The 15,371-nt window shown below is 39.0% G+C and overlaps 1 protein-coding gene across 1 annotated transcript in view; it reads right to left on the bottom strand.

The window, feature by feature from the left end:
* The window catches only part of LOC124285913 (tyrosine-protein kinase transmembrane receptor Ror2-like), a 110,341-nt gene extending 99,067 nt beyond the window's left edge, over positions 1 to 11,274 (bottom strand). Inside the window, exon 1 of the mRNA XM_046722193.1 lies at positions 10,836 to 11,274. Coding sequence (XP_046578149.1) covers positions 10,836 to 10,920 — 85 coding nt within the window. The 5' untranslated portion in view covers positions 10,921 to 11,274. The remainder of the gene's footprint in view (positions 1 to 10,835) is intronic.
* Positions 11,275 to 15,371: the final 4,097 nt, after the last annotated feature.

The raw sequence follows: 15,371 nt of genomic DNA, 5'->3' as shown, positions 1-15,371 counted from the left end.
TTTTAGCAGTTTTGGGAACAACCTGTTATTTCTTTTTCAAGTGATACCTGTTCCCCAGGCCCTTCCCCATGTATGCGGAACAGATATCTTTCCTTTGTTCAATCATATACACACCAAATAACAATCATATACACACCAAATAACAATCATATACACACCAAATAACAATCATATACACACCAAATAACAATCATATACACACCAAATAACAATCATATACACACCAAATATCAATCATATACACACCAAATAACAATCATATACACACCAAATAACAATCATATACACACCTAATATAAAATATTCAAAACACTCAGTTCATTATACCAATATCCTATATCAGTTCAGAATTGACATATGCATACACACATCTTTATCATTTATTATTTTGTACAACATTTTATCAAATATTTTTGCAATAAAATAGTCAGATTAATTTTAACATGTTTTAACAACAAACTACAAATTAATCATATAATGGGACTGGGTGGTCAGGCTTGTCGACCTGGTTGACACATGTTGTGCAGAATGATGCTCATGCTGATGATCACTGGATTCTCTGGTCCAGACTCGATTATTTTCATATAGCTGGAATATTGGTGAGTGCAGGGTTAAACAACAATCAACCAATCAATCATCATGGTCAAATCTATAACTGACCGCCTCCGTGGTGTAGTGGTTAGAGCGTCCGCCCGGAGAGCAGAAGGTCGCGGGTTCGATCCCCGACCACGTCATACCAAAAGACGTTAAAATATGCTACTTGTTGGTCCCTGCCTGGCGCTCAGCATTACTGGGTACAACAAGGACTGGTCGGCTCGGAGTCAGTATAATGTGTCTGAGTAGGGTATTCATGCTTCACTGCGGCATGGTATCTCAGTGGGCTAGCACTATAAAACCAGCTTAAGTCTGGGCTAGTACAAGCAGCCGCACATACACATACACACGCATGCACGTCGTCATATGAGCGAAATATTCTCAAGCACGACGTTAAACCCAATTTCACCTCACCTCAAATCTATAACTCCTACAAATCATAAATTTTCTTGCAGCTAACTTTTACTACTACATTTACATAAGCCAGGCTAACACCGCTTCCGGCAAAATATTTATCTAGCTCTGTATCACAACAGAACATATATTCCACAGTGCACTTAAAAATACAACATGCACTGAACTCTAAACAATTCACGACAAACAAGAGTAGCTTACCTGTAATGATAAAGTTTCTAAAATTATATCAGAATTGTCATCCAAACATAAATACATAAAATGCCAATAAATTTTCAATCACACATCAATCTTGTCATTTGTGCTGCAGTTGAACTGGTACATGTTGGATCTATTCCTCACGCTTTATGATCAGTGTGTCACGCATCTCTTCAGGGTTATCTAAAATGAAGCCATTATTGTCTGGCGAGCCTTAATCTTGCAATCAGTAACATACCTGTCACGTTGGTATTCAGCATATTGTAGCACATTCTTTATCTCCGACCTCGGGGGCAGATCGTACACTTCATTAATAACACAAGTACACCTACGATAGATTGGATGAAGTGTTTTTCATTGACAATACCAATGTTGAGGAGAGTCCAAAGTGATGCCAGTCTTTGATGGTTACCATTTTGGTGAAACCTATGAGCAGGGTATGGTTACAAACCATTAATATGTGCAAAGGTTATTGGATCCGGGCACATCTAAGGGACATAATTTTGAACAGCACAAGAGTTTAATGTAAGCATGGTAAGTGAAACTGTTCTTAGCACATTGATATTACGAACCAAGAAACATTTCATGGCACACCAGGACTTGGTGAGTGAGTTAACATGGTTTTATGCCCCTTTCAGCAAAGCCACAGTGGGGGACATCAGAAATGGGCTTCACGGAACCAGGATTTGAACCCCTGATCATAGGTTTCTGGCACCAGAGCCCCAAGATTGGTTGAATATGATAGTGGTGTGTTAAAGAAAACCAATACCATGGCTTCATTTTGAATAAGGTCTTCGAAAATGGTTGAATTCCAAAGATTACAAGTTGTGTATTTTATGCTATTTCACTGTAACCATAAGGATTGATTGAAAAAATGACGTAACAATTGAATGACGTTATCCGAATGCGCCATTCTCTAGTGCCCCCTCGTAAACGAATTATTTTTACATTACGTCACAATGTAAGTGACGTCACGATGCATGTCAGTTGTCATCACTGTACGGCCTCCTACAGTAAACTACTCTGTTGCATCCCGTTTCTTGGTTTTGCAGTTGCTTCACGCAGCTAACATCACTGGTGGAAACATTACGTTTATGTTTTACACGGTCAAAATGTGTCAATTCGACTCACAAGTTTTCAGCTGTACACGGTAACGTTCAATGTTTACATTCCCACAATGCAATGCCGTGGAATGTCGCTTGACTACTCCGCTTCATCTGGATGTACTGATCTAAACTTAGGTTGGTAGAAATGCGATCGCTGATATTGACCCCATATGGTTTTACGTTAATGACAAGATGTAATTAAAATAATTCAGAGAAGATAATTAAATCGAGAACGTAGTAAACCGTCATCAAACTGTTATCATTTGTGTTTTTTCTGGTAGCGTTCTTTTTAATGTAGGGGGCAGACACATCAATAGAACAGCGCACCAGTTAGCCCTGTCGCGAGGATTCTTAATTTAGGTTACCGACACGTCATTTGTTTTCTGCCTTAACTTAATCGTAATTATCCTTAGAAAGTATTAAATTTAGCATCTTAGAAAGATGTAAAGTTCGTTTTTACCCCAATGTGTTTTGTAATAAAGTATAGTTTTTGCCCTGAACTATTATAACATCAAAGCACCGGACTACCGTCCTCGGCTTTAATTATAATAGTTCAGGGCAAACCGCTATACTTTCTAAGCTGTCAAAACACAAGGTAGAGCTAACTTTATTTCTTAATTAATATGTGCAAAGGTTATTGGATCCGGGGGCATCTAAGGGACATAATTTCGAACAGCACAAGAGTTTAATGTAAGCATGGCAAGTGAAACTGTTCTTAGCACATTGAGCTTATGAACCAAGAAACATTTCATGGCACACCAGGACTTGGTGAGTGAGTTAACATGGTTTTATGCCACTTTCAGCAATACCACAGTGGGGGACACATCAGGAATGGGCTTCTTTGAACCCCATGAACTGAGACCAAAGATTTGGTTGAACTATGCCTAGTGGTGTGTTGGCTAGATCATATACCTTCTAGCTCCAGAGACCCAAGATTGGTTGAATATGATAGTGGTGTGTTAAAGAAAAAACCAATGCCATGGCTTCATTTTGGCCAAGGTTTCAAAAATGGTTGAATTCCAAAGATTACAATGCATCGTATGATATTTTATGCTATTTCACTGTAACCATAAGGATTGGTTGAAAATTCAGACAGGACCTGCAAAGTGGTTGACAGCTCAAACCTAAACCAACTGTTGACAATGTGAGGCTAAAAGATAAGGAAGGCTACAAAACTGAATAGTTGCAGCCTACTGATTTATGGAAGGATGAACTATCTTATGGAAATTAAAATGCTATGCCTTCCAATTGCACCACAAGTCGGCTAAAAATGTTTTGACACAACAAAAAGTGGATTGAGCAATGAGCATTAACCATGTTAACAGATGTATTTCTTCAAAACAAAAAATACATCTGACAAACCATTTGGCTGACTGTCAGTGATACTCTTAGGTTACTTAATTATTGCATTAGGTTTAGACTGGCCCATGTGGACATGCCATTTCCCTCTCCCCATCAATCATTGTGTCGTGAGTGGATGGTTTCTATTTCATATTTCACAACTGTTTTGTTACTTCTAAGTATCAACTGATAACTCAATTCCATCATTGCCATTATGCAATCTGAACATCGTGCTGTGCTGAATGTGAACACCAAGTGGCATGGCTAATGCTGAATGTGAACACCAAGTGGCATGGGCAGTGCTGAATGTGAACCCACAATGTGGCATGGGCAGTGCTGAATGAGAACACCATGTGGCATGGGCAGTGCTGAATGTGAACACAATGTGGCATGGGCAGTGCTGAATGTGAACACAATGTGGCATGGGCAGTGCTGAATGTGAACACAATGTGGCATGGGCAGTGCTGAATGTGAACACCATGTGGCATGGGCAGTGCTAAATGTGAACACCATGTGGCATGGGCAGTGCTGAATGTGAACACAATGTGGCATGGCCAGTGCTGAATGTGAACACCATGTGGCATGGGCAGTGCTGAATGTGAACACAATGTGGCATGGGCAGTGCTAAATGTGAACACACATGTGGCATGGCCAGTGACACAATGTGGCATGGGCAGTGCTGAATGTGGCATGAACACACATGTGGCATGGCCAGTGCTGAATGTGAACACAATGTGGCATGGGCAGTGCTAAATGTGAACACAATGTGGCATGGGCAGTGCTGAATGAGAACACAATGTGGGAATGCTGAATGTGAACACCATGTGACATGTGCTGAATGTGAACACAATGTGGCATGGGCAGTGCTGAATGTGAACACAATGTGGCATGGGCAGTGCTGAATGAGAACACAATGTGGCATGGGCAGTGCTGAATGTGAACACAATGTGGCATGGGCAGTGCTGAATGTGAACACAATGTGGCATGGGCAGTGCTGAATGAATGTGAACACAATGAATGGCATGGGCAGTGCTGAATGTGAACACTGAATTTGAACACAATGGAAGGCTAGTGCTGAATGAGAACACCATGTGGCATGTGGCATGGGCAGTGCTGAATATAAACATCATGTGGCATGAATGTGAACACAATATGGAAGGCTAGTGCTGAATGTGAACACAATTTGGCATGCCCAGTGCTTAATGTGAACACAATGTGGCATGACCAGTGCTTAATGTGAACACCATGTGGCATGGCCAGTGCTGAATGAGAACACCAAGTGGCATGCCCAGTGCTGAATGTGAACACAATGTGGCCCAAACAATAAACACCATGTCCTTTTCCATATTATAAACCAACATTTCAGAGACAAATTCAACCATATTGTTCCAAAATAATGAACATAGCTGTATCTTCAAGTGCTGATACTCAAGTGAACCGGTTAATATATAACTGAATGGAAACACTGCTAGTGGCTCTTTTTCTCACAGTGTGTAATTGCCAGCAATGAAATAGTATTATAGGACAGGAACCAGTAAAATTTAATCATATCTGACAGTGACAAAACATATTGAATGCAGCCATATTTTCACGTGCTGACGGTCTAGTGGAGTGTTCAATTTAAACCTAAACAGAAACACTACAAGTGGGTCTCTTTGTCAGTAACCAAACTCAATACAAGCATATTATGACAAGAGACATCCATCAGTAATCTTCATACCCTTTAAACATATAGACGTTACAGTCTAACAATTCCTCTTGATATACATCATGGACTTGTGGATATGTGGCAGGACAATTAAAACTGTGCGACCCACTTGTAGTGCCTCAATACATTCAGTTCAGGTAACAAAATTATTGAACACAGTATAAATGGTAAAATGTCCATCTTTTCTAAACCCCAGATGTTCCCAAATAACATAGGATTATCTCAATATGCACTCAACATGGTGCTTAACACCCGTTCCTAATAGCAGCACGTCATTAAATAAGGTGTGTACTAATGAATTCACCATGTGATGGGACCATGTGTAGTCATGCTAGAATGATTCCTAAATGATGAGTATGGCGCAGAGTGCTGTCTGTTGGACCCTGAACATGTCAATTTGAATACATTACGTAAAGTTTGCACCACTACAAAATGGAGTTAAATTTGTTTCAAACCAAAATTAATATAACAGACAGATCAATGCAGATTTTTCTTAACATCTGGTTTTTAATGATATAAAACACATGATGTATTGCTATACAGATATGCATCAACAACATTTGGGAGACATTTCCATTTAATATACAACTAATATACAACCTCTTCAACTTCAAAACTGCTAACTGACATAACACACCATTCATTATACAACAGTCAAATACAATATTGGGATGGAATATATGCAATATCACAATGTTTCTCAGGAAACAGTTCCACTATTATAATCAATGTCTATCAGTGTTGAACTAACAAGCAACAATGTTCCCACAGAATAGCTGTGTGCTAATGTGAAGAAATGTACAACATTGAAAAACAATCACATCAAATGTTGAACAGCTGTACATCAGTATCAGCTTTCAATCAAATATCTGTCCCACAAATTAATCCACAACATATATTGGGTTATGAGATAAAAACTGATATAAACAGTGATGTGATCTCATAAATCATCAATGACAATAACACGTCAATTTCAAGGGAACTCACATGGGACAGAAATATACATATATTTAACACCCAACTCTATAAAAATATGTCAGAGATGTTTTATATCTTTTATGTGATTGGTTGTTTTTTTAAGGCTGCATGCAGCAATACTCCAACCATATGGTGGCGGTCTGTAAATAATCGAATCTGGACCAGACAATCCAGTGATCAACATCATGAGCATCTATCTCCTCAATTGGGAAATGATGACATGTGTCAACCAAGTTCCGGTTAGTCACCTCTTATGACAAGCATGGATTGCTGACAACCAATTCTAAGCTAAGGGGTGCAATGTGTATGACAATGGTTCAAGGTTACAACTGACAATCACATAAATAAAAATGTGCAGAATTTGAAAATATGAAATTGACATTAAAAAACACTTAGTTAGAAGACCATGGTTGTCAGTTTCAATTGATCTTAATTGAACTTGTAAATTTCTAAAGAGGCTTCATATGATGGAAAAGTTAGTCTAAATATGAAATGTGCCCCAGTTACAACCGAGTCTTGTTACCACACAGCTCTCTTCTAATTCAGCCACCGAAGGTTATAAACCAACTTCTCATTGTACGGTGTTTAAATGGCTTGGGATGGGCGAGGACACAAGGTTGATTGTGGATTTCCACGGTGCTCTAGTTCAGGAAGCTACCACAGTCATGTACATAGCTTACTGCTGTCCTTGTCATTGATGTTCATAATAAATCAACACACATATCAATGTGTTGTTAAGCCCATTTCTGGTGTCCCCCAGGCCTGGAATTTATCGTCAGTCATAATAAATCAACACACATATCAATCGCAGGCCTAGTTTATCGCCTATCACCTACTAAATATTTGTGGGGTAGCCTAATGGTTAAAGCGTCCACTCATCATGCTGAAGACCAGGGTTCTAGTCCCCACATGGGTACAATGTTTGAAGCTCATTTCTGGTGTCCCCAGCTGCGATATTGCTGAATATTGCTGAAAGCGGCTTAAACCATACTCACTCACTAAATATTTGAACTACGACATAAAACCTTTAGGCCTTCATCTATACAGAGTTTTTATACTGAAAAAAAGCTTGTGGTATATCTATGTATCCCAAGTGATGGGGTCTGTGAATATTTCTGTAGAGTTACATGTGTATTTACCTCCCAAATGGCACTTTCGTTAGGCCCCAAAAAATATATGTCCGTTTCCTATTACATTAGGCCCCAAAAATATATGTCCGTTTCCTATTACATGCTTTTCAAAAATAGGGTAGGTGAGTCGGTTTTATCTTTCTTTTTTTTAATTTTTTAATTTTTTTTAGTATCACCAGGTGGGCCCCTGAGAAGGTTTTCAAGAGTACAATATCATGTAGTGACAATGCCTTCTGATGAAACATTGAAAGATTTCTTATATCAAATCATTATTTATGTTATGTATTTGCAGGTTTTGTCAATGAGAGCCCATTATGCCAATTCAATGCAATCCATTTTAGCCCTATGTACACTGAAAAACATAAAAATATTATACTTGATTTGGATAAAAATGAAAATTGAAATGCACTCCAGTCATGATATTGACTTGGTTTAAAAAAGATTTGGGGTGTGTGTGTGTGTGTGTGTGTTAGGATAGGGTCGGTCGGGTTACCGGAAACGGACATATTTTTTTGGGGGCCTTAGTTTCAAAGCATATATTCATAAACTCAAATGCTATTTTACACATTTATTCATCATATCTGTGTAATCGATGCTCATGATGTCAGTCACTGGACTGTCGGGTACAGATTAGTTAAAGACTGTCGTCATAAAAATGTAATAATACTGAATGTGGCATTTTCCCACAAACAAGCGGAAACACATTCTTTTGATAATCAAACGTATAACCAGGATAGGGCATCTAAGGTATTGCAGAGTGTGAAATTTACGCTGGTCCTGTGGTCAATGGCTAGTAAAAATTAATCAGTACCACTAAATGATAAGTTTGCAGTAGTCCTGGCCCCGATTTCTCGAAACAAACTTAAGTTTTACCCAAATTTCAAACTGAGTTGGACAATTTGAAACAGATGAATTTTTAACTCAACTGCATTTTTTAAATAAAAAAGCCCACACAACTTAAGTAATCTATCCACCAAACTCAAATTGTCTACTATGTTTGAGTTTAATATCGATTTTAGTTCATTCTGGGAAATGCATTTTCTCAAATTTGAGTAAAAACTCTAACTTAAGTCGAAACTCAGACTTAAGTTTGTTTCGAGAAATCGGGGCCTGGTGGCCAGTGAATTTTGTATTGATAGTTAAGTAAATCTACGAACGTTATTTTGGACCAGTGAAGTACAGACAGGACCACTAATTATTGTCCACTCACTGGTCCTGTGGTCTGCGTGGGACATTTTGAAAGGTTTCTTTCCCTGCATTGAGGTCTAAACAAATGAAATCTATCAACACAACAGTAGGTACATGAAATATTTCACTGGTAGGTCAACATGTAAACAATCATGAGTAGTTCTCTGTTTATCATTGATCAGCCTTTAAATTCCTTTCCATCAGATGAGTAGGTGGTCAAATCCTAACCGATATATCTGAGCCTATCATGAAGATAACCAAGCGTGAATCCTGATAATTAACATAACAAGACGCTTACACATTCCACACAATGACACAACAGGATGACTAGATGACACCATGTTAAACTCACTTAGGCAAGACTTCCCTTGGCAAAGTACCCTTACCCTTCGGTAACACTTCCGCCGTATCCCCCCTAAATTTTAATGATGAGGAAAAAGTTCTTTGAGTGGCAGTTTAGAAGTCTTTCAGTATGTTCAGATACAATTAAAGAAACATGTTCAAACTCATCCTTATCAGATGGGGAATATAAATTTAGGTTATTTACTATAATGACATTTGGGGGGATATGGGCGGAAGTCCTTCCAAACCTTCTATGGAGAAACAAACTTTGTATTTTTGCATTTATATTATTTTCTGTTTAAAACAGTTTACATGGCAGCTGTAAATAATTCTATATTGAAATATGCTTACATGGCAGCTGTAAATAATTCTATATTGAAATATACTTACATGGCAGCTGTAAATAACTCTATATTGAAATATGCTTACATGGCAGCTGTAAATAATTCTATATTGAAATATGCTTACATGGCAGCTGTAAATAACTCTATATTGAAATATGCTTACATGGCAGCTGTAAATAATTCTATATTGAAATATGCTTACATGGCAGCTGTAAATAATTCTATATTGAAATATGCTTACATGGCAGCTGTAAATAATTCTATATTGAAATATGCTATCCAAAGGAAGTTCAAGAACACCTGAATATTTCATATTACTAGTGATAGTCACTAAACTAGTTAACTATGCTAATATGACTGAATTGGGTCTTCACATTTCTTTCAAAAGGTATGTAGTATGTAATAATTACTTACAAGAGTTTCAAAACAAAAACTTTAAAGTTTCTTTTTAATTCACAGTATGGTCTAAGAGTCAATGTCAAATTCAGATCAAAATGTTGAAAAAAATATGCATAACATACAAGTATTGAATCATTTGAAAAAATATCAGTAACTGAAGGAATAAATATCATTATCCCATATATTCCCATGTAATCGCCTCTTATTGCACGATCTAAGACGTAAAGCCCCGGTAGATATATAAACCCACACGCATAAGCGCGATAGGAGAGAACGTGAAAACTAAAGCTGTGAGCCAACGCATGTATAGGTTGTAACGCGACAGTCAACTTTGAGTGTTGCAAGGAATAATGTTCCCTATATGTTGGGAATAAGCCTGGCCTAGTAAGCAGGTCACACGGCACAAGGTGTATAGGCCCCGTCATTGACAATAGACAAGTATGTTCACTCTCCTGTTCCGTACGACCGTGTAAGCTATATAACCAGTTGCATTCTATCTGATGTGCGTTGCATGTGGCCTAGTTTTTCTACCGCGAAGGTGTGTTCACCTGTATATCCCACGCTCAAAGATTAGACACGTATATGATAACATAAGCATTTACTATCGTTTAGAGGTTAGTTGAAGCAGATTTAGGCAAATTGGTGGGGTTAAAAGTTCTCGAAACGATTCTTAGCCCAGCTGTCAAATACGAAACAACGTTGTCAGTGTCACCTGTCAGATACCAAGTATCAAGAAAAGTATATATTGATAAGTTGAGCTAGTTGTGGGCAGTATGGCGTTGCGATGGGAAACTTCAGAGTTTTATGGGCAAGACTATACCCAAACAGTTGACATTCCCTGCCTGATCATTTGTAATCAGGTGATCTACCTAAATGGCAACTGCGACTGGTATGTTCCTTTGATGTGCCGCTAAGTTTTCAAACAGTAATGTTTAAAGAAACCCAGCTAGACGTGTATTTGTGTTTTGTGCCAGGTTCGTGTGTTTCGTCAACCCTATGATCGGGGCTCAAGGACATTAAAAAAGATCCCCGGACACAGAGAAATACCTGTCGGAGAGTCCCGTTCCACAAAACAAATTGATAGTCAACTTACCTGTTGCTGAGGTCGTCGTATTGCACGTCACCAGGAATAAAAGTACTCCAAACAGCCTGCCACCTAAAATCGTTGTAAGATCCATTTTAGGTGTTGAAGACAGTATCACGGTGTCTTATATCGAGAAATTCTAATGATATACATCAATGACAAAAGCAAGTTTCCCCACACGGTGACATTGTCGATATAACGAACGACTGACTGACTGTCGCTCCTCGGCAGTGTCCCGGCGATACGCTAGCAGGAAAATATGCTGATGAATCCTCTCGGCTAACGATTTGCCCCCAGTCCGGCCATACACCTTGTTTGAAATTGTATCCAACTTCTTAGACACGGTAAATTCCTGACTTCAAGCGACTAAAAGACACTTTCCCGCTTGTACCCCAACTTCTCATTGCCCCGACTCAACTACCTATCCTAAGGAAAATGACCTGCGCGAAGCTGTCGCAATTTCGACCCCTATGCGCATAACAAAACCACATGCTTTTAAGCAAGATATTTTATCGGTCTAAACATGCATCGGAAACGCGTCTTCTACGTAAGCTTTGACCTGGGAATGATATGGTTAGTGAAGCATATGGATTTTGTTATAATCTTCCAGTCAGAATTATATCACGATCACTTGTTCACGTTTTAATCGTCTGAAATGAAAATGGTGTACACTACTACAGCCTTTGAAGCAAGATATCAACGCTCACTTTGTGATGCGGCATCTTGCTGGACAATATCAGCAATACATTCAGCAATGTGAAGATTTAACTGCGATATTATCTTTGGATTAGTGTAAAACATGTATAATGATGTTCTAATTCACTGAGACATTGCTGTTCCCTGAACATATGATAACTATCGATCGGAGAAAGTATGTTCTGGGTAATTCCGACAGTGTGTTAAGTAACTATAGTTTAATTGTTTATTACGTGTTATTTGATACAAGGTGAATATTGTTATCGCTGACTTTACCAGTGCTGATATATTATATACTGCCACTGGATTGAGTAATTACTTTGTCGAAACTTGCAAACCCAGTTAAATTTACAAAACAATTGTTAATTAATAACATTTCCTTGGTCAGTTGGTGTCACCCTGAATACTTTTGCGTACATATTTCTGCGTTGGCTATTGTTTCAATTTGGAAATTTACTCTACCGTCATCCATAATGCACAGGTTTGTTTACTGGTAACATTTTACTAACGGGGCGGTGGGGTAGCCTAGTGGTTAAAGCGTCTGCTCGTTACGCCGAAGACCCGGGTTCGATTCCCCATATGGTTACAAAATGTGAAGCCCATTTCTGGTGTCCGCCGCCGTGATATTGCTGGAATATTGCTAAAAGCGGCGTAAAACCATACTCACTCACCAAGTTTACTAACACACGTCCAGTGACGATACTCCGTATGGAGAACATCACTGGGATAACGTTGATCCGCTAGTGGCTGAATAACACAAACTGGGGAATATTGCTGTTGTGACGTTAATTTATTATTAACTATTATTCTTAAACTAAGGACCATTTCTGACATGACGTGGACCCGTGAAGGTCCGGGTTAGAATGAACCTTCAGTAACCCATGCTTGTCGTAAGGGGCGACTAACGGGATCGGGTGGTCAGGCTTGACACATGTCATCGGTTTCCAATTGCGCAGATCGATGTTCATGCGGTTGATCACTGGATTGTCTGGTCCAGACTCGATTATTTACAGACCGCCGCCATATAGCTGGAATATTGGTGGATGTGGCGTAAAACTAAACTCACTCACTCACTCTGACATGACGTGAATGAGCTATTAATTACCTTTCTCAAAACAGGAAATATTGGTGATGGTGTTATGACGTTAATCAGTTATTAACAATCTTTCTGATACAAGGGAGAATTGGTGATGTGACGTTAATCAGTTATTAACTAACTTTCTGAAACAAGGGAATATTGGTGATATGACGTTAATCAGTTATTAACTAACTTTCTGAAACAAGGGAATATTGATGATGTGACGTTAATCAGTTATTAACTAACATTCTGAAACAAGGGAATATTGATGATGTGACGTTAATCAGTTATTAACTAACTTTCTGAAACAAGGGAATATTGGTGATATGACGTTAATCAGTTATTAACTAACTTTCTGAAACAAGGGAATATTGCTGATGTGACGTTAATCAGTTATTAACTAACTTTCTGAAACAAGGGAATATTGATGATGTGACGTTAATCAGTTATTAACTTTCTGAAACAAGGAACTTTCTGTTATTAAACAAAGGGAATATTGATGATGTGACGTTAATCAGTTATTAACTAACTTTCTGAAACAAGGGAATATTGCTGATGTGACGTTAATCAGTTATTAACTAACTTTCTGAAACAAGGGAATATTGGTGATGTGACGTTAATCAGTTATTAACTACCCATCAATAACTCGGGATTATTGCTAACATGACGTTGATACGCAATTAATAACAAACTGTCTGAAACAAGGGAATATTGGTGATGTGGCGTTAATCAGTTATTCACGACCTACACAAAGTTGACTACCAATTTAGTTTATATGCTCTACCATTGTTTACGGCCTGTCCTAAACATGACCTGGCTTGACATATTTTCAGGCTTACAACTGTGGTAGGGCACTTCCCTCACATTACAACTACAAGCACAGATAACGTGACGGCCAAAGTGATGTTAAGATTCTCCTGGGCCGGAGTCCAATAGGTCACTAAGTTCGCTCACCTGATGACGTCATAACGCGCGCTTCTGTGGCACACAAATTGGCGTGGATCGATGCTTCTTTGCCGTCTCCTGTTCTGCGTTGAAGGTCAGTTGACTGTTCACGCTTGCACAAGGTCCACGTTGTTGTAACGGCCAAACAGAGAACCCCGGTTGACGATAGGTCATCTTTTATTTAAATGTACATATAGGTAAGCACATATACACATCATGACAATTTATTCAGTGTTTGACAAAGGTGAACTCTACACATCTGTCGGACAAGCTTCTACATAATCCGCGAATATACTTTTAGTTTGAAAATATAAACCAAATATTCGGACCCGTGAACTCCAGGTTAGAATATAGGTCGCCAGCAAATAATTGTTTTAAGAGACGACTAACTTGACCTAATGTTCAGGCTAGCTGAATTGGCCGATTGCATGTAAAAGTGGTTGCTCGTGATGTCAATCACTTGATCGTCTGATCCAGATTTCATTCTTTACAGACTGCTGTTATATGGCTGGAATATTGTGAGTGTTTGGAAATAATGAGTGCACGTATATTGCGCCAAACTCCAGGCACAGAGTGCTTGCTCATGGTGCTTAAAAAAGGAAGTCACTGCAAAAAGCCATAGGCGGGTTTTTTTTTCACGGGTGCTGACAAGTTATAGAAAGTCCTAAAGAGACAGGTTTTGAGGTCGCTCTTTAAAATGCCAAGGGATTCTGCCTCCTTGATTTGAAGAGGTTACGGGTTCCATAGAGTTAAACATGAAACAAACCAACCAAATATTCGAATACTTTAGCTTAGTGCATCGGTTTGTTTAATGAGTTTTAAGTTTATTTTTCAACAGATTGAATTATGAAACCGTGTATATTTTATTGTAAAAAAAAGTTAAACAAAATGCAACTTACTTGATATGGTCATTTGGAAAAGGGACTGAGTAAATAATGAATGTGCTGGCGTACGATACTTTATACAACCCTTTTTGTATTCACTGGACCCGTGAAGATCCGAGACCGCCTCCGTGGTGTAGTGGTTAGAGCGTCCGCCCGGAGAGCGGAAGGTCGCGGGTTCGATCCCCGACCGCGCCACACCAAAAGACGTTAAAATATGGTACTTGTTGGTCCTTGCCTGGCGCTCGGCATTAATGGGTACAACAAGGACTGGTCGGCTCTGAGTCAGTATACTGTGTCTGAGTAGGGTATTCATGCTTCACTGCGGCATGGTATCTCAGTGGGCTAGCACTATAAAACCAGTTTAAGTCTGGGCTCGTACAAGCAGCCGCACATACACATACACACGCATGCACGTCGTCATATGAGCGAAATATCACCTCACCTCACCCCACCGTGAAGATCCGGGTTAGCATTGATCTTCAGTAAACATCTTTGTCGTAGGAAGCGACTAACGGGATCGGGTGGTCAGGTTTGCTGACTTAGTGGACACATGTCATCGGATGCCAGACTGGTAGACGATGTTCGTGATGTTAACCACTGCATTGTTTGGTCCTGACTCGATTATTTACAGACTGCCGCCATATAGCTGGAATATTGCTGAGTGCGGCGTAAAACTAAACTCACTCATTATGTATTTAGTGACCTCTGCCTTTGTATTGTGTACAAGGTGTACAATATCAAAATATCTGACTTCGATCAGGGTAGAACAACAAACGGTTTGTAAGTCGCATAACCTAATCGGTCCTTCGTGTGTGGTTTTCTGGGGAATTTTATTGATATGTGTTCTTTATCTTGATCAGTGGTAATAGATCTTTTATTACGAAATGCATGCTTATCGCAGCTAAATCATATTTCTGTTGTGTGATTTTGTCCAATTTTTCT

This window comes from Haliotis rubra, unplaced genomic scaffold (assembly GCF_003918875.1).
Source record: "Haliotis rubra isolate DU_JTF1 unplaced genomic scaffold, ASM391887v1 Scf37, whole genome shotgun sequence".
In the NCBI taxonomy this organism is placed as follows: Eukaryota; Metazoa; Mollusca; class Gastropoda; order Lepetellida; family Haliotidae; genus Haliotis; species Haliotis rubra.
The sequence above is the reverse complement of the archived record's forward strand: the minus strand, read 5'-3'. Positions and strand labels throughout refer to the sequence as shown.